Source organism: Haliotis asinina, chromosome 2 (assembly GCF_037392515.1).
Source record: "Haliotis asinina isolate JCU_RB_2024 chromosome 2, JCU_Hal_asi_v2, whole genome shotgun sequence".
Lineage (NCBI taxonomy): Eukaryota > Metazoa > Mollusca > Gastropoda > Lepetellida > Haliotidae > Haliotis > Haliotis asinina.
Genome location: NC_090281.1, coordinates 25818304 through 25838039, shown reverse-complemented (window position 1 = coordinate 25838039; position 19736 = coordinate 25818304). Strand labels below are relative to the sequence as shown.

Here is a 19736-nt window from a genome sequence, read left to right as displayed (position 1 = left end):
GCGCGGAAATTACCGATGTTTTGCGATTGCAAATCGATGGAAGGGAGATAACACTAAATCGGTTTACCTTGTGTCGTCTACAAACGCATTTAACAGAAGTGCTTCAAACAGTTCAAAATTAAAATTCTGGTGTTCGGTTAGATAAATACGTTGTTCACTGGGACCTGTGAACAACTTATAATGTACATACTCCCTATGTCCTGAACACATGACTATGCCTCCAGATAATGACACAAACAACACACAGGACGTATGTACTTGCCTTGCATCGCCTGTTGAAGGTCAAGGTCAAGAAATTACTCAACTGCTTGATAACGAGAGAACTATAGATCACATGGTCCATAGTGTAGGTACGGTGGGACTCGGTTTCCCAATTATGTTTACACAGATATTCATTGATTCATATACATCAATTTTCGCATGTAACCAGTACTCCGCCTTTAGCATTATTGTCACGGGGGACACCAGAAATGGACTTCAAACATTTTACCCATGTGGGGAATCGAACCAGGGTCTTCGGCGTGGTGAACGAACGTTTTTTTTTGTAGGTTATCTCAGCGCAACTGCTTGTGACTTAATCAGTTAATATAGCCACTTATCCGAAAAGCAGGTCAGCCTAAACAACAACACCAAGATGTCTGGTCGTGCTGATGAGTGGTGATGCTCCCACTCCAAAGTCCAATGTGCCCTGTGTTCAGCAGTGTATCTGTGTCACTCGGAATTAGTGCAACCTGTAGGCATACTACAACACTTGCAGGCACTCCACAACAGTGAGTGAGCTTAGTTTTATGTCACAATGAGAATATAGCGAAGGTCGATGTAAATAATCGAGTCTGGGCCAGACAATCCAGCGATCAGCAGCAGTAATTGGGATACGATGACATGTGTCAACCAAGGCAGCGAGGGAGATCATCCGAACTCGTTTTTCGAACATTACAAGAAGCATGGGTTGCTGAAGATCAATTCTAACTCTGACCTTCACGTGTGCATAACGATTTTGGGTAGTCCACAGCACGTGGCATACCACATCAAATGTAGGCATATTCGACATTGGCATGAGCTTTACAACACTCCCAGACATACCACAACACATGTAATTACCTACAACACCTGTAAAATCAACACAACACCTTGATCATGCAAAAGACACGTTCAAACCTCTATACTTGTTGTCAACTGTTTTACCTTGTAACTGTGCTCTGCCGTTTCCATGCTTTCTCGGACACCTAGCTGTGCTTTCTCTGCACTCCTCCCTCGTAACAAGCAGTGAACTGTGTCAATATTTTTATGACAGTGTACTATAGAACAGCGCTATGATTGTAAAAGAGAAGGCTCAGTATTATTCTTTACACTGCTGTACTGAAACTCATTATTATTTGTTAAACTGTTATCCTGAGACTAAGTATCATTCGTTACACTGCTATACTGAGACTCAGTTTTATTCATGAAACTGGTATACTGATACTCTTTATTATTCCCACCACTGCTACACCGTGACTTAGTATTAGTCGTTACGCTCCTTTACGGAGACTCAGTATTATTCATTACACTCCAATACTGAGACTCTGTATTATTCATTACACTCCAATACTGAGACTCTGTATTATTCATTACACTCCAATACTGAGACTCTGTATTATTCATTACACTCCAATACTGAGACTCTGTATTATTCATTACAGTGCTATACTGAGACTCTGTATTATTCTTTACACTGCTATACTGAGACTCTGTATTATTCTTTACACTGCTATACCGAGACTCAGTATTATTCTTTACACTGCTATACCGAGACTCAGTATTATTCTTTACACTGCTATACTGAGACTCTGTATTATTCGCTACACTGCTATACTGAGACTCTGTATTATTCTTTACACTGCTATACCGAGACTCAGCATAGGCAAAATACAATGAATAATACTGAGCCAAAGTTGTGGAGTAATTTTGGAGGTACTAAAGCAATACTAATATCATTAGTAATAATTGATTCCCGTGTTAGATACAGGCGAGTATAAATTCATCAGAAACGTCTGCTCATTGGATTATTATATACTGAGTTCAAATTCTGACTGATGCATATCTGAACCATAGCCTGAATTGTCTGATTCAACTGCACATTCAGTTTTCTCACCGATATTTTTCCCAACCCTGATTCACCTCAGCTTCCTGTGATTTGAATATCAAAATATTTCTTCAACAGAAATTTCATGTAAAGATACGCGGAAGTGTCTGATTCATGTGTTCGCCGTTCACAGCTATTTTAACCTTGCACAGTATTAAAACTAGAATGCCGAGGTAATTTAGTAAATTCACTAATACCTTGACCATGGGACGTGCAAACTTTCTATACTGAGTGTCTGCCAATAAAATAGGCCATATATGACTGCAGGGCACCTGGGTATCATTGTAAGCTTGTATACTCGATGTCTGTTACCTGTTGAAGCACCCCTGTGGTGGAGTCCCGGATCCCACTTTCGTGTTTGAAATGCGGGTGTCACCAAGATTAAAAAGTATTTGTACTCTGTGACACGAGCGACACCACGCGGGCGGTACCACCAAGAGCTCGTGACTGAAGAACGTGTCGTTGGTCTGGAGGATTTGTCAAATATTTGCCAAATATAACACCAACTCTTTTTCATTATCAATTTCCTAAATTGTGTTCAGTGCGTGAAGCCCATTTCTTTTGTGCTCAGACCCGTGAAGACTCGGATTAGAACCAGTCTTCAGACGACAAGAATGGGTTGTTCAAGATCACTTGTAACCCGGATCTTCACGGTTTGGGCTACCATGGATCATCAAGAGACACCTGTTATCATGGATGATACACAGTCTACCGGACGCAATCTGCATCGGTCATATCATAGTGGACAGGCATTATCGGTTCACTTACAACGAATTTACTGACTGCAGCGTTATCTAGGATGACACAGCCATCAAGACCGCATCGTCATCGATTGCTCATCAACTGTCGGTCATGCATCATGACTTTCCCTGATAACCTCATGAACATGATAACAATGTTTACTCCTTCAGAAATTGGGTGCAGTGTGCAAAGGCCATTTCTGGTGTCTCCCGCCGTGATAAGAGCTGACACTCCTTGAGTTTAACATGTGAAGACGCAAGCTCGTAGCAGAACATGGGTGCAGTGTGTGAGGCCCATTTCTGGTGTTCAGCGCAGTGATATTGCTGGAACATTAATTACGAAACGCAGAGTAAAACTGACTCTGACTCACTCATAGCATAGCAACAAAGTGTGCGATATTTTTCAACCCCCATACGTACCTAGGTGTGTGTCGATCCTGTTACGATATTTTTCAAAACGTCTTAAAGTCAGGATCCAAACATTTAACCTCTTTTTAGCATCAGTAATCCTCTCGCATCTGGGTGCATGTTAAATTTCAAACATATTTATTTATGTCATAAGATTAGTTGCTGTGTTGTCTCCAACATGTGACCCGTGAAGATCCCTTCTTAGAACTGATTTCAGCAACCCTCAATTGTCGTAAGAGGCGATTAACGGGATCGGGTGGTCCGACTCGCTGACTTGGTTGACACTTGTCGTCGGTTCCAAGTTGCGCAGATCGATTCTCATATTGTTGATCACTGGATTGTCTGGTCCTGATTCGATTATTTACAGACAGCCGCCATATAGCTGGAATATTGCTGAGTGCCGCGAAAATTAAACTCACTCACTCTTCATCATGGGTAAACATGAATGCGGATGACATTGCACTCTGGTCCGTGAAGCCACATCACCGAATAACATTTACTGACTGGTCGACGTAAATGTTAACACTAAACGTACCATTCATGGCAAAATCCAGTGCAGAGTTGTGTCCTTAAGGTGTTCCAGGATCTGATGATCACAGGTTGGAATCCCCGAATAGCCCTGATCGTTAGCATCAGGTTGACAACCTACAGAAAATACATCACTTCATATGACGACATAAAAAAACAGGAAACGCATAGGTGATTTTGAGAGTATATGTAGCAAAAATAATACAAATAAACTGTCTTTCCAAAATGATTCTGCGCCCAATTTTAAGGTTTTCTCGTTTCGAAGGGTTTAAGCGTTTGAAGAAAATATTCGCGAAAACGTATTTAAGAAAACATGCAAAGCAATATGCACGTGCAAGTAAGCGGAAAGGCATGCGGTAACGATCACTATAACAAGGCAGACGTTGTGTGTAAGTTTGTCAATCGTTTTTGCCTGGAAAAGTAGAAACCATCATGCTGGGGAGCCGCAGTCTGCAATTTCAGCTTTCAACGTTCATCAGAGCACCATATTTCGCCTTTGGGGTCGTTTCTTACAGGTCAATTCAACCCAAGATCGCCCGAGAAACGGCCGTCGAAGAGTTACCACCTAAACCCAGGACGCAACATCCGTCACAGCCGTGGCACAACGGATCCCATGTTTGAGAATAATTTCCGACCAAACTGTCGGGAATCTATTGCCTGAAGTGAAAATTCGACCAAGAAAGGCTGTTGTCGCCATTGTCTTGAGAGACTTTCATCGGCGTAATGGCTTGTAGTGGTGTCTTTGAGTACAGAACTGGAACCTCAGCGAGTCTAGGTTACTGATGAATCACGATTTCCTCTTACCGGAAGCATATTTACCGTTTTGCATTAATTGCATTTATTTCGAAAGCTTCTGTAGGTACAGTGTCATGATGTGGGGTGAGATATCCTGCACCCAAACATCTGATTTAGTGGTGGTTCAGGGGAACCTGACGGCAAGTCGGTACATCAAGGAAGTCCTTGCACGTCACATTCTTCCGACTATGGACCGACAGAGAAAGTTCTTCCCGCATGACAACGGTACATCACATCCAACACTCACGGTCGGCTACCTTGCCAATTGTAACGCCAATATCGTGTCCTGGCCTTCGCGACCACCGAATCCAAACCCATCAAAACACGCCTCAGACAAACCCACAACTTACTGGCCATCGCACAGCAGGAGGAGTGGGGCAGAATTCCGCGAAAGTGACTTCGCGGAAGTTTGTGCCGCGAGACGGTGCCGAGCATTAGTTGCTGCCAATAGGGGCAATACAAAATACTGACTTTGACGCCATCTTGTGAACTCAAATAAACAGAAACTCAACATCAAAGGCTGCTGCTGTTGGCGAACCTTTGTCTATAGATATGTGGCCTTTCACCACTGAAATTACATGCATTTCGTGCTGTTCAACTAAGGCACTAAATTCTTTCAAACATGACTGATGCGTTTCTTTTTGAAGAACGTATATACAGACGCAGGACAATTTGAGATAATCAGTTATCTTTCCTCGGTTTAAGAATAGAAAGTTACGCACGTTAGGATCACTTTTGCCTCGTAACATCCATGACACAAAGGTATTTCCCCTGACCCAGTTTCTTCCGAAATCAAACAAATACTATCTGAAGTCGAGAGGACGTTTAAGAAGCATGTGACGATGATATTTCGGACTAAAAAGGAGGACTTTCGTTCTTGACATAATTACAGATGTCTTTATTGGAACCCATCTGGGACTTTGCACCCTACTTTCACTCCGTCAAAATCGGTAGATTTTGTGAACGTTTAATATCTATTACTTTTCTATACCTGTGATTTTCAAACATAGTATGTTTATCTCCATTCTACAGTAACCGTGTTAAGATTTAAAAAAAACCCAACAAAACAAATGCACATATTGTGTTGGAAACTAAGATGTTTATATAACGTGATTATATACTTCTGAATGACTTTAATTTACCAGACACAGTCCAGTATTTGCTTAAATCATGGTAGAATAAAATAAAATATCTTATTAGTTTTAATGTTAGAATCATGTATTAAATATCTCAGTATCTTCTTATCATAGGAGATATGGCATCAAAATCATCTAAGGTGTAGAGTTGTTTCTTAGGCTTGCCAGGATTTGATTGGAATCCTTGAAATCGCCCTGATTTGGCCTCTTGTTATCACCACGCACACATAATTAGTACTGTATTTTAAATGTGTATGTCATTTCTCCCATTACTGTTTTAATACTGATAATACGAAACATACAGATTACACACTATCGCAGATGTAGAGGGTGCCATCAGCTACTACATTAACGTTGTTAGGTTCTGACGTCGGTTTAAGCAGAGAGTCGAATCCACAAACATTGATCTTGGGTGTTAATGGACGATACCATGAGCTATAACTGTCGAAAGTCTTTGTGTATAACCCACTACACCTATATCCTACATACGTGTGGAGACGTGACGACCATCAGTGGCTCACATAGGTATATCACTATGACGAATTCATCGCGTGATATGTGACGCAAAAAAAAAATACTCCCTCAGCATGAAGAGGTCAGCCGTTCACACTATATAACAGTCTGCATTTGGCCGACGTAACAGAGGACATAGTTCTGATCTCAAGTAACTCTCATCTCAAGTAACGAATCGCCATCTTGGGTTTCCAACTTCTGGAAGCAAACGACATCATCCATCAGGCGATATGTGTCGGTTCGTAGTCGGTGTTGTCGCCTTGATGGTGACGCTGTCGGCCGCAGCTCCTAAATCTGCAACGACAAAGCCAGCACAAAACGCCGTCGTATACCCCTCAAACTTCCCCACCCCAACCGAGACCTACAGCAGGTTCGCCCAGATGGATGTTTCTGGAAACTACTTCCTGTTCTGGAGGGCAAACTCCACACACATCCATTTTGAAACTCATGTGAAAACCAGGGGCTACGTAGGCTTCGGTATCTCCAGTAATGGCAACATGTACCCCGCTGACGTGGTGATTGGCTGGGTGAAGGACGGGAAAGTGCACTTTGAGGTGAGTTTTATTTACTATTTATATGCATTTGTCTGGGAAAAACACCCAACGCATGTTGTGCGTTACCTTAGCGACCAATTGGTAGTCCATCAATCAACTCACGGCACCTAAACAACACAGGCTAGGTTAGCTGCCAACTTTTCCTCCGCCCAAGGATGATAATTCCTACAGGCGTTTTGAGCCAAGTTGAGTTGCGTCCCTTTACAGTATCTCTACCCCCCACTGACACTGGTATTCGAGCGGTCTTTACAAGAATTTTGAAATTACGCCCGGAATTTCACTCAGACCGAAATATATTCATTTTTGACAATTTATGTTGTATAGTTTTGGGACTGTCATTGAATGAAAACTGGGGAAAAGATTTTCAGATGGGTCCACTGCACAAGGTGAGCATTAGCCTGCTCATATACCCCAACGCTCATTTACGAAAGTCGAAGAGCTCTTTTGGATTACAGCACCAATTGCAAGACTAATGACTGTTTGTTTACTTGTTTAATCAAACTGGCATAATCAGACGCCATGTACAAACTAAATAACACCTTGATCGTCTCCAACCTTACCATTTTGTACTATGTTCAACTAGCCACTATTCTGGACAACTCCGTGCATGGTTGTGCCGCTTAACGCTGTAGAGAGAGTAACTGGTGTCCGCGACAGCTGAGAGAGCGAACACGCTATATCTCAACAAAGAGATTGTCTTGACTGAAAAAGACAGTGACGTACCATTTAAATGAGTGTATGAACAGTTTTAATGACAGTGGTTAATTTTCACATTTACTGTTAACCTGCACGTTTATAGTGCTGTTATGAATATCATTAGACTAATTTGTAAGATAATTTCTCGCCTTGCATTATACATGTATCATGTTATTCCTTATATAGTATCAGTCGATTCTTTCATATTACTATACTCGTTCACCTGTTATAGTATGTTATGGTATGTTATGGTATGTTATGGTATGTATTTTGAAACCTATGCATGATTTAACATGAGTTGCAGATTGTTTATGTGTGATCACAAAAAAAAAATATAAAAAAAGAATAAATAAATAAATAAATAAATAAATAAATAAATAAATAAATAAATAAATAAATAAATAAATAAATAAAATTCCACAATATGGTTGTATTAGTAGAAGGGCAATGGGGTAGCACAGTCGCTAAAGCGTCCGCTCATCTCATCGAAACCTTGGGTTCGAATCCTACATTCGAGTTCAATATATACTGAAACGTTTCTGCTGTCCCCCGCGGCTATATTCCTTACTGCTTTAAGCGGCTTAAAATTATAATACCCCCTTTGATCATCGGCATGGTTTCTTCCAGGACCGCCACACAATCGGCTTCTATGAACCAATCATCGACGACTCCCAGGACTGGACGCTCATCGCCGGCTACGAGAACGACTTCGGCACGGTGTTAAAGTTCTCGCGAGCACTGGACACATGTGATGAGAAACAAGACCGTGTAATTAAGGTAGAGGATTGTGTTTGTTTAGAATGTAGTCTAGTGGTTAAAGCATTTGCTCGTCACGACGAAGGTCGTGTTCAACTCCCCATATGGGTACAATCTGTAAAGCCTATCTCAGGCTCCCCCACGTATTGCTAAAAGCGGTGTTAAACTAAACTAAACACACTCACTGTAAATGCACAAACCTGATAAGTCATTTAACTCATTTAACTAATATACCCAAAGCGCATAGACGTTGATTTTCAGCAAGTCGTGGCATTGCGTAGGCATTATTTACCTTTGATTTACCTTAAACAGATGTTTGTTAGCATCAAGTTCCCAACTAACACAAAAAACATGATCATGCAAACTGTGATAGACGACTATAGTTCCGAGAGATCTTCTCGACAATGTACTGAAAGATGTTCGTGTATCAGCCGGGGACGGTCTCAGCAGCTAGAAGTGCTCCAAAACTCGAACATCATACTATGGCGAAAGGCGTGAAAGGAGTGCACTCAGCAATATTCCAGCTATATGGGGGCGGTTTGTAAATAATCAAGTGTGGACAAGACAATCCAGTGATCAACAACATGAGCATCGATCTGCACAATTGGGAACCGACGAAATGTGGTCAACGAAGTCAGAGAGCCTGACCACCCGATCCCGTTAGCCGCCTCTTATGACAACCATGGGTTACCAATGGCCAGTATTCTAACCCGGATCTTCACGGGTCTGTGATGAAAGGAGTCTTGTTAATGCAGGGCCAGACCTCTGGTATCGGATCACGTACAGCAGGTCACTGACTTTGAGACATTCCAGCATGAAGTGTAGTCATTGCTCTTCTAAAGAGTCGATAACCTGTAATTTATTATTTATCCTTATAATTTAATGTTAGAATAATCGTTGTTAAGATATATATGAGTGAGTGAGTGAGTTCAGTTTTACGCCGTACTCAGCAATATTCCAACTATTCGGCGGTGGTCTGTACATAATCGAGTCTGGACCGGTCAACCCTGTATCAACAGCATGAGCGTCGATCTGCACAAATGGGAACTTGTAACATGTGTCACATGACAAGCACAGTCGCTTTTTATTGCAAGCATGGGGTGCGGAAGGCCTATTCCACCCCGGACCTTCAAGGGTCGAGATATATATGAAGCAACGTACGGTCATCTTTCTCAAACAAACTTAGCCATCCCATTGAGTTTTGTATATATTACTACTTATAGCTTACGATCTATGCAACGTTAAACAGTCCGAAAGTCCTGAAAATATCGAAATTACTGAAAACACTTAAATTGACCCATTATTCACTTCCCATGCAGAGACTCGTTTGGAGTTAGTTGGTCCATGTGCTGTGTATATCCATGTTTCTCTCCCGCAGGATGGGACCACAAAAGTCATTTTCTCCTACCACCCAGATGACCCCATCCACGAGACGGGCCTGACATACCACGGTCACGGCAGACGGGGGTCCAAGAGTCTCCTACTGCTGGACTTGAACCCGACCGTGAAGGAGTTGCCAGCTGACACCAAGCACTTTGACATGAAGAACCAGCAGGTGAGGAGATCAGTACGATCTTCACCATGACTCCCGGATGGAACCGGGACCTTATATTGCTAAAATACAGACTACAATTAAAGTGTAAACTAGCACGCACGACTAGCACGCAAGTCGTTACGTTCATAAGTCTGTTTGGATGGATCGTAAAACAACTTTAGCACAACTTTCACATTAAATGAGCGTTACGATCGTCTCAGCGCTGATGAGAAGTATACTCTGCATAGTATCAGACGTCGAACCTTGGCCATACTTCCAGCCCATACAGTGATGCATACGAATCCTGAATTCCGGCCCCTCCCCTAATCTGCAAAATGTTTCCATGACAGCAGTCGTTGTCCTTTTACTCCAGAGCCGGTGTAACCTTAAGATAAAGCGTCCGTCCGTCATGCTGAAGATCCGGGTACGATTCCACACATGGGTACAATGTGTGAAGCCCATTTCTGATGTCCCCCGACGTGATATCGCCTGAAGATTGTTAAAATCTCATACCCCATTCACTTTCTACTCTAAGAGACATTATTATACCTTCATGCTTAATACCCCGTCTTTTTTCTACAGTTCCACCTACCTGCTGTAGACACGTACTATCACTGCACCGTCTTCAAGATGCCTGTACTTCCACAGAAACACCACCTCGTTATGGTAGGATGAATAAATGACTTTCGGAGAGCAGCAAGTGTGCGTGCGTGCGTGCGTGCGTGCGTGCGTGGGTGATAACTTGGAATGGCCCTTTGGTACATGGTTACTGAGAAACTATGAAGCAGTTCAAGACTGATATCCGTTATCAGACACGATTCCTTGGGAAACGGTTCCCTATTTATGGCGTTGGGGATGATGATGATAATTTTTAAAATTTCTATGTGCACAGAATTGCTGAGACACACACAAATTATTGAAGACCCCTATTCTTGAATTGTCTTATCTGTAATCTTGAATAGTCTCACTTGTAATCGTCTTGTTGTAGTACTAAATCCTCTCACCGTACCCTGGAATAGGTTCTTATTTCCTTGGATAACTGTGCCACTAATACGTCAGTTTGTGTCCCCAGTACGAAGCGCTCATCGACCCTGGGAACGAGGACGTCCTCCACCACATGGTGTTGTACACGTGCCCCGGCAAGATGGATGACAAATACGATCTCATGCAATACCATTGCTACCACGAACACGACCCACTACTTCAGGCGTGTACAGGCGTTTTCCTAGCCTGGGCTGTAGGGGGAGAGGTGAGCCCCATTCTCATACAGTTCCGTTTCCGGGGTATAATTGGGCCTGTAAGTCTCACGAGACACTACTTCCGGTACTAAGCTGGATCCCTATGCGCGCGCCAACTTGCAGTACCGCATTTGCGGTGACGAGCGCTTATTCGAGAACCAGTTCTGGTTCAAAATTGTGCGACCGCGGACTTTGCTAGACTGAATCAAGTGCACAACCATGATTGGCTGTCAAAGCTGTAGACAGTCGTAATATTTGACAAGCTTTTAGAATGGTTAGATCGGGAATTTATTATTCCCGCAAGGATTATCGGTTTCCTACTGTTAACTAACTACCACGATACCATTTGAAACAGTAAGAAACGCTGATTGTCACGGGAAGGTCTAAAGTCTGGCAAAGTGCCCGGAAGGTCCCCAAAATGCCGTTCCACTAAGCCATCGTTGCTTGCCGATTGTCCCAACTCAATGTCAGCGTATTGGAGTTAAGATTGTCTTGATACTAAGATGAGTTTGTGGAACTGGAACTGGGAGTATGCATGTCTTAAGAGGCAACCTTTATTTCATTTATGGCGCTTTGTCGTTTGAATGACACACTCAGCAATTTTCTAGCTATATAGAGGCTGTTTGTAAATAGTCGAGTTTGGACAAGACAACCTGGTGATGAGAGGCAATTGCTGGATCGGGTTCATCACATGTGAACGCAGCCAAATGTGGTGATAGTCCCCTATATTAATCACTGTGTTATCTGGTCCACATTCGATTGTTATCAGGCAGCCGTACGAAGCTTGCATATTGTTGACGTTAACATAATCAAAGGGTAGAAATAGCTGTGTTATACATTAGCAGTGAGACTGAACATTCGATACTACAGAGAGTGATTGTATACAACCGACTCACCGAATAGCGACTTTGGCACCATTCTACAAAGTGAGCACCATGGAATCAACTAAGCTCCGAGACGCCCATACCTAAATCAAATATCATCTCACTGCTCCATTGTCCAGCGGTTAAAGCGTTAACTGGACAAAACGAAATCCGGTTTCACGATCGGGAACACCAGCAATAGGCTTCGCACATTGTAAGCATGATGGGAAATCGAACCCGGGTCTTCGGCGTGACGTCCGAACGCTTTAACCACTAGACTACCTCACCGCCCCGAGCGGAACCTAATACAGTAATTGTCAAAATGGCGAAAAACTAATTCTGTTGCAACAATATCTTCAGCCGTTCTATCTTCCTGATAATGCGGGATTCCCTCTTGGAACGAAAGATGATCCGCGCTTCCTACTGCTGGAGACTCACTATAACAATCCATCTCTGAAAACAGGTACGTGTATCCATTATCTCCTACTACAACTCTGTAAACTACCCCACTACAACAACCCACAAAGCTACAACGTCACCCACGATAGCCCGTGTAGTCAGCCATGTGGTACCCGGAAGAAAGGGGAAAGTTCACCCTCATAGACCAGATGTCGGCCTGACAATAATCTGCATCAAAGCAATTATAAGCACGAGCATCGATCTACGCAAGTGAGATCCTATGGCTGCCTGGCATGTATAAACCAAGTCAGACAAACCTGTGTGACACATATCATAGTATCCTCATTGCTTAGATCGATTCTCGTGATGTTGATCACTCGATTGTCTGGTTCAGACCCAGCTGCTTTCAGACTAACGCCATGTAGCTGGGATATTGCTGAATGCGGCGTTAAGCAACAAACAAACATTAAAGCACTGAAATATAATATACTGAACTGCAAAAGAAACGCTGGTTTCGAAGAAATGAAATCTCATAAAAGTAAGCGTTCATGCTCATGGTGAAGTGACGTAATGATCCCGGGTCAGATGTAACCATGTGCATGGAATCCATACAAAACATTCGCACAAACACACCCACAGTGCAACAAAACCATTTTGATAGCAACAGCATCAACTGTTCTGGATGGAAAGCATTCATTTCGCGCTGAGGTATCCTTTTCAAACGTTTTTGTTAAAAAAACAAAACAGTCCAGTATTGACGCTGGAAGGTGTACACACCACACAATCCATGACTCAGCAGAGGTAAATGGCCACTGGAAATTTGCACGAAGGCAACTCTGCAGCTGCTGTGGGTAACAATTTGACTGTCATCTTACCACCATTACACAACTTTCTCAACGTTCTCGGCAAACCGAGTACCGAATGGCCGCGGCCACTTCTCATGCGCAGGAGCGGTTCATCCTGGTCACTGGAACCGAACCCTGGCAGCAGCAGTACCAGCAGCCTTAGTTCATGGGTCAAGGAGGGCAGTGTCCAGCGATACCATTAGGTGTCGTCTTCAGGCTGCTGGTATCCGCTGCCGATGGCCATATGTGGGGCAAAGTTTTGACTCGTCAACAACGCCGACGACTTTTACAGCCCTCATACAGCAAGGGTTTCGATGGATTATATGGTTCAGGACAACATTAACGTTCTTCAGTGGCCGTCTCATTGCCCAGATATGGCTAACAATGAAAATTCTTAGACGACATTGGACATAGGATTTCTGAGTAGCAACTCACACTTGCACTTTCACAGTTGGAACAGTTTGGTGTGTGAGTGAAACCACTTGCCTCAGGCATTCTTTGAGGCTCTAATGAACTCAAATAGGCGACGCTTCACGGCCTGTGTGCAAATCCGAGGTGGCTTTACGCGCTCTTAAAGAAACTGTAACTTTTCACCTTCAGGCGTATCTCCATTTGACGACCGGTGATCAATTCGAACTTACTGAAATTCAATGTCAACACCAACTTTCAGCTGTTAAATTGACAGTCTTTTCTATAGGATAAATGATTAGATTATACATTTGATTGTCTGCTATTTAAACACTTGACAAAGTGCCAGACTTGCGTTTCTTTTGCTGTCAGTATATGTTGATATATCATGAGTTCCAGTTTGTCAAACACATTTTACGAGTACTTAAGGCGTTTCCTGCCTTGATTGTCTTTTTCCTTGAGACAAATGTATGTTTCTGTCATGGTTCAGGGGTCATCGACAGCTCCGGCATGCGCATCCACTTCACGCCGACTTTACGACTTCACGATGCCGGGGTGCTGGAGACTGGGGTTATGGTGGACAGATTCCAGATTGTCCCCCCTGAGTACGAGTCCTTCAAATCCCGCGGATACTGCAGTATGGAGTGTATGCAGAGGGTAAAGGAGTCATTTTCTGTCTCTTTTCACATATCTTGCCCTTTCACATATCTTGTCCTTTTACATTTCTTACCATTTCACATTTCTTAATCCTTTTCACATTACTTCACCCTTTCACATTTCTTGACCGTTTCACATTGTTTTTGCCCTTTTCACATTTCTTGACCTTTTCACATTTTTGACCCGTTTTACATTGTTTGTTCATCATATCCACATACTCCTAGCTAACCAATATACCGTTTAATACATCCTGTGCTGTTCCACATAATTTGATACCTGTAATACCTATTTACCTATAAACCTATTTACCTTAATATTTGATATCTCCAAATGTAAACTATTTGCCTTGTTTACAGACACCGCCAGACAAAAGTGTGAATGTACGTCTATATTGGATACCTCTAAATGATATGACTAAATGGTTTATATTCAGTCCCTGACTCGGTCCACTGCCCCTGAGATGAACGTGTTCGCTGTGTTCCAACACACCCATCTTATTGGAAAGGGAATCAAGACCCGCATTGTCAGGAACGGCACTGAGATCGAACCCCTCATCGTGGACGACAACTACGACTTTGACTTCCAGGAAACTAGACTGCTGGCTCACGAGAGGAAGCTGCAAGTGGTAACACTCAATTTTAGCCAGTCAAAGCGAATCCAACGATCCGATTACAACCAATGTCCAACCATATTTTAGACATCTATATGAAGAAGCATAAACTACCAGTCTTGCTCACACCGGGTAGAGTGATACCTTTCTTTTGTACTTTAATATCATCCCACTTTGGAAACCTTTAACATATACTGTCGAACTGAAGAAATTATCTGAGCACTAAGATAAACTTACGATGGTCGTTGTGCCAATATCGCTATCTGAACGAATCCCAAGATCCTAATCCACAAAGCGTGCGTAATGTTACGACTCTACGTAAGTTTATAGTTTATCACTGTCTTATGAATGTTAAGTCGTAAGTTTATAGTTTATCACTGTCTTATGAATGTTAAGTCGTAAATTTATAGTTTATCACTGTCATATGAATGTTAAGTCGTAAGTTTATAGTTTATCACTGTCTTATGAATGTTAAGTCGTAAGTTCATAGTTTATCACTGTCTTATGAATGTTAAGTCATAAGTTCATAGTTTATCACTGTCTTATGAATGTTAAGTCGTAAGTTTATTGTTTATGTTTAAGTACTAGTTTAAGTTTAAGTGTTTCGGACACCGAGTTTAGCCGATCAATTTCCGGTACCATTCGTTATGGTCTGGTCGAATTCCACATCCAAATGTATTTTCCTTCTTGCTCGGCGACTGATTAGAATGCAGTTACTTTGAAAGATCAAACGGCTTCAACGGGTTTTTTTCCTCAGAAACCTTTGAGGGTTTTAAGCAACCCATGATTGTTGTAAGAGACGACTAACGGGATCGGATGGACAGGCTCGCTTATTTTGTTGATACTTATTATCGTATCCCAGCCGCGTGGGTCATTGTTCATGATTTGGATCCCTGGATTGTCTGGTCCAGACACGATATACAGCTGGACATTTGCTGCGTGTGACTTTAGACAACAAACAAACAGAAACACGTATTTTACCATGATGTCTACTCATAACCCGTGAAGATCCGCGTTAGAATTTATCTTCAATATCCTTTGCTTGTCGTAAGAGGCGACTAACGGCATTGAGTGGCCAGGCTCGCTGACGTAATTGACACATGCCATCGTATCCCAATTGCTCAGATCGATGTTCAAGCCGTTGATCACTGGATAGTCCGGTCCATGCTCGATCACTTACAAACCGCCACCATATAGCTGGAATATTGTGGCATTAAACATCAAAGCAACTACACTCACTCACATTCTGTTGTGCCTTGATAACACAGGATACCATTGAATTATTGCTGTGAGCGTTTTACGTATAACAATTTAAACTTCTACATTGTATATAAGAAATATGTCATATATCCAAATGCCAACTATTTATCACGAAATTCAGCAATATCTAAACCATTCGATTATTTACAGACCGCCGCCATATAGCTGGAATATTGCTGAGTGCGGCGTAAAAGTAAACTCACTCTAATTTGAGAGCGCTATTAATATTAAAGCTACATTGACGTAAAGTTTGTACATGTCGGGACCGATACTAAATCTTGATTTTTCCATGATGCTCCCATAAAAGATTTCAGTCCCTCACTGTGGACTGTTTACTGTTCCAGGGAGACGCCATCATTACAGAGTGCGATTACAGGTCAAAGGAGAAGGGCAAATTCACATATGTAAGTGTCGACTGTCACACTATTTCATGGTATACACAAAGAACTTTCTAAAGTATCCCTTGTATATTTGCAATGATAACTCGTACATAAAACTCCCAGCGGTGACCACGATGGGAAAACGTGAAATATTTTTACCCGAATGATTCTTTGAAACGACAAAATTGTTGAACTCTTTGTTGATTTTATGAAGATAATTGCTCATTTTAAGAACAAAAACACTGATTTTCCTCCATAGCTTTGTCTGTACATATATGGCCTTGGAATGTTTAATGTTGACTTTATTGGTGAATGTAAACATTCAAAATGTCATTTTCCCTGTCTCACACAACGCATGGTCAATACCGAGTGCAACCTCCATTTGGTTTTAAAATAACAGTTATAGTACAGGGTTTTCAATATACAGGATAGGGTTAGCTATTAAAAAAACTGATGTGTAACAGGGATTACCCGTAGGGTAGGGTAGCCTCGTAGTTAAAGCATTCGCTTACCGTGAAGATCCGGGAAGGAATAGGTCTTCAACAACCCATGCTTGCCACAAAAGGCGACTATGTTTGTCGAAAGAGGCGACATAACAGGGTAAGGCGTGCTCAGTTGGTTTTCATATGCCATCGGTTCCCAGTTGAGCAGTTCGATGCTCATGCTGTTGATCTCTGGATTGTCTGATCGATTATTTACAGACAGCCGCCATATAGCTCTAATATTGCTGAGCGTAACACTAAACTCACTCACTCACAGGCGCATTCGCTCGTCGCACCGAAGATCCGTGGGGTAGCCTAATGGTTAAATCGTTCGCTCGTTATGCGAAAGACCGGCGTCGATTCCCATCATGGATACAATATGTGAAACCCATTTCGGGTGTACCCCGGCGTGATGTTGCTGGAATACTGTTAAAACCGGCGTAAAATCCAGCTCACTCACTCACTACGTGTTGCAGGGCGGCCTGAGTACCAGTGATGAGATGTGCCTGACCTTCATCCTGTACTACCCGCGGATGCCGATGTCCAACTGCCTCAGCCTCCCCATGTACGGCGCCTACATCAGCGATCCTGGTCAGAGGGAGGGGCTGATCCAATACCTGGAGACTCTTGACTGGAAGAACCAAACCACCAGAGACATGTTCCAGCAGAACACGGACCAGTCGAAATACTGGCTGGTCTGCATGGATTATGCTGGACCCACGTCGGTGAGTATAAGACTCTTTTGTTTATGAGAAAAAGACTTTAGTTTTGTTTGTGAGTAGAAGAGTTTTGCTTGACGCGGCACTCAGCAATAGGGCAGCTAATTGGATGAGGTCTGTAGACATTTAAGTCTGGACCAGACAATGCAGTGATCATCACACGGTGACCTCGGTAAACCAAGTTGGAGATCCCTTTAATCGTCTCTTACGACAAGCATGTAGAAGTAGCAGCAGCTGTAGTAGCTGTAGTAGTAGTAGCGGTAGCAGTAGTAGCAGCAGCAGCAGTAGTAGTGGTAGTAGTAGTATCAGTAGTAGTAGTAGTAGTAGCAGCAGCAGCAGCAATAGTGGTAGTAGTAGTAGTAGCAGCGGTAGCAGTAGTAGTGGTAGTAGTAGTAGTAGCAGTAGTAATACCAGCAGCAGCAGTAGTAGTAGCAGTGGTATTAGCAGTAGTAGTGGTAGTAGTAGGATCAGCAGTAGTAGTAGTAGTAGCAGCAGCAGTGGTAGTAGTAGCAGTAGTAATAGCAGCAGCAGCAGCAGCAGCAGCAGCAGTAGTAGTAGTAGTAGTAGCAGCAGCAGCAGTAGTAGTAGCAGCAGCAGCAGCAGTAGTAGTAGTAGTAGTAGCAGCAGCAGCAGCAGCAGTAGTAGTAGTAGTAGTAGTAGCAGCAGCAGTGGTAGTAGTAGCAGTAGTAGTAGTAGCAACAGCAACAGCAGCAGCAGCAGCAGTAGTAGTAGTAGTGATTATATAAAACATGCATCAAACGTAATTCAGTTATTTGACATAATTTGCTATAAAGTAGGTGGGGATTAAAATTTAGTGGTGACAAAATACTGTTTGATCAAGATCAGTTGAGTTGGTATGTGGTCCTGTGCATCGAACTCAGGCCACAAATTAGTTGAAGTTAAGCAACGTTGAGTGCAGAGTGGTCATGGGTGGGTGACCGTGCTTGGCAGCTTGAGTCCTGAGACTGTTTAGCACTTCAGCCCTGCTCTAGGAAGCACACATGATACATCATAGCCAAATGCGTTTGTTGGAAATTGCCTCTGTTCGTCCAGTGGGATGGGTCATGTGACTGTAACCTTCTAGCGCCTCACATACAGCTTGTGTTATGCGGGTAAGAATATTCAGATTGTGTATACAACGTCCAGTGAGTAACTAGTCTCATGGATATAAGTCGCTATATAAATGAATCATTATTATATTATTACCAATTCTCTGTCTCTGTCTGCAGTACTTCCGGAAAACTGCCCAGCCCGACCCCGTCACCAAGCCTTACGTGAAGCCAAAGAGCGACTGGTGCTCCTCCAAATGAAACGACATGGAAGAAAAGGAATTTGGGATATTTTGATATGCAAGCTTGTAAAAGACAATAAACAGTGCACGTTCCGATTTGCTTTTGCGATATCACTACTAGGAAGTCATGGCTCGCTTATCCGTTCACGTCATACAGTGGGAATATTGCTGAGTGCGGCGTAAAACTACACTCACTCATGTGTATCTGTACCAGATCAGTATTCACATATTTTAAAGTAGTGTGCTCCGAGTTGGGAACGATTCTGCCACCGAATAGTCAAAACCCAGGAATTCTCCTGGTTGATAATGGGGTAATTGGTATCGCAACCATAGATGCACCAACCGAATATGTTTGTTGACGTGTGGCCAGTTGACCGGAGTGTCGAGTGTTTAGGGTTAATCCACACTCAGTATTATATTGTTTGACTGCGGGCTGTAAAACGAATCGTGACGAGACGTAAGCTTTGATATACGATGACGTGTCAACCAAGTAAGCGAGAGATGACATTGTGTTCATTGACCATTAAAATGCATATTATGGACAAAACAGTTTCAAGTTATTCCTGCTTGCAGCATAGTCACAGTGTGTAGATACGCAAACTTCTCGATTTTGCGCCGTGCATGGGTGAGTGAATGAGTTTAATTTTACGCCGCACTTAGCAATATTACAGTATATCACGACGGTCTGTAAATGACCGAGTCTGAACCAGACTATCCAGTGAGCATCGATCTGCGCAATTGGGACTCGATGACATGTGTCAACTAAGTCAGCGAGCCTGACCATCCAATTCCGTTAGTC

General features: G+C 42.7%; 1 protein-coding gene across 1 annotated transcript; it reads left to right on the top strand.

The window, feature by feature from the left end:
- Positions 1-5406: 5406 nt before the first annotated feature.
- LOC137273478 (DBH-like monooxygenase protein 1 homolog) lies at positions 5407-19486 on the top strand. Its single transcript, XM_067806185.1, has 11 exons — positions 5407-6799; positions 8123-8272; positions 9630-9806; positions 10368-10451; positions 10858-11034; positions 12247-12349; positions 14029-14195; positions 14629-14820; positions 16410-16469; positions 17404-17652; positions 18876-19486. The coding sequence occupies exons 1-11, from the start codon at positions 6476-6478 to the stop codon at positions 18954-18956; spliced, it is 1764 nt and encodes a 587-aa protein (XP_067662286.1). The 5' UTR covers positions 5407-6475; the 3' UTR covers positions 18957-19486.
- Positions 19487-19736: the final 250 nt, after the last annotated feature.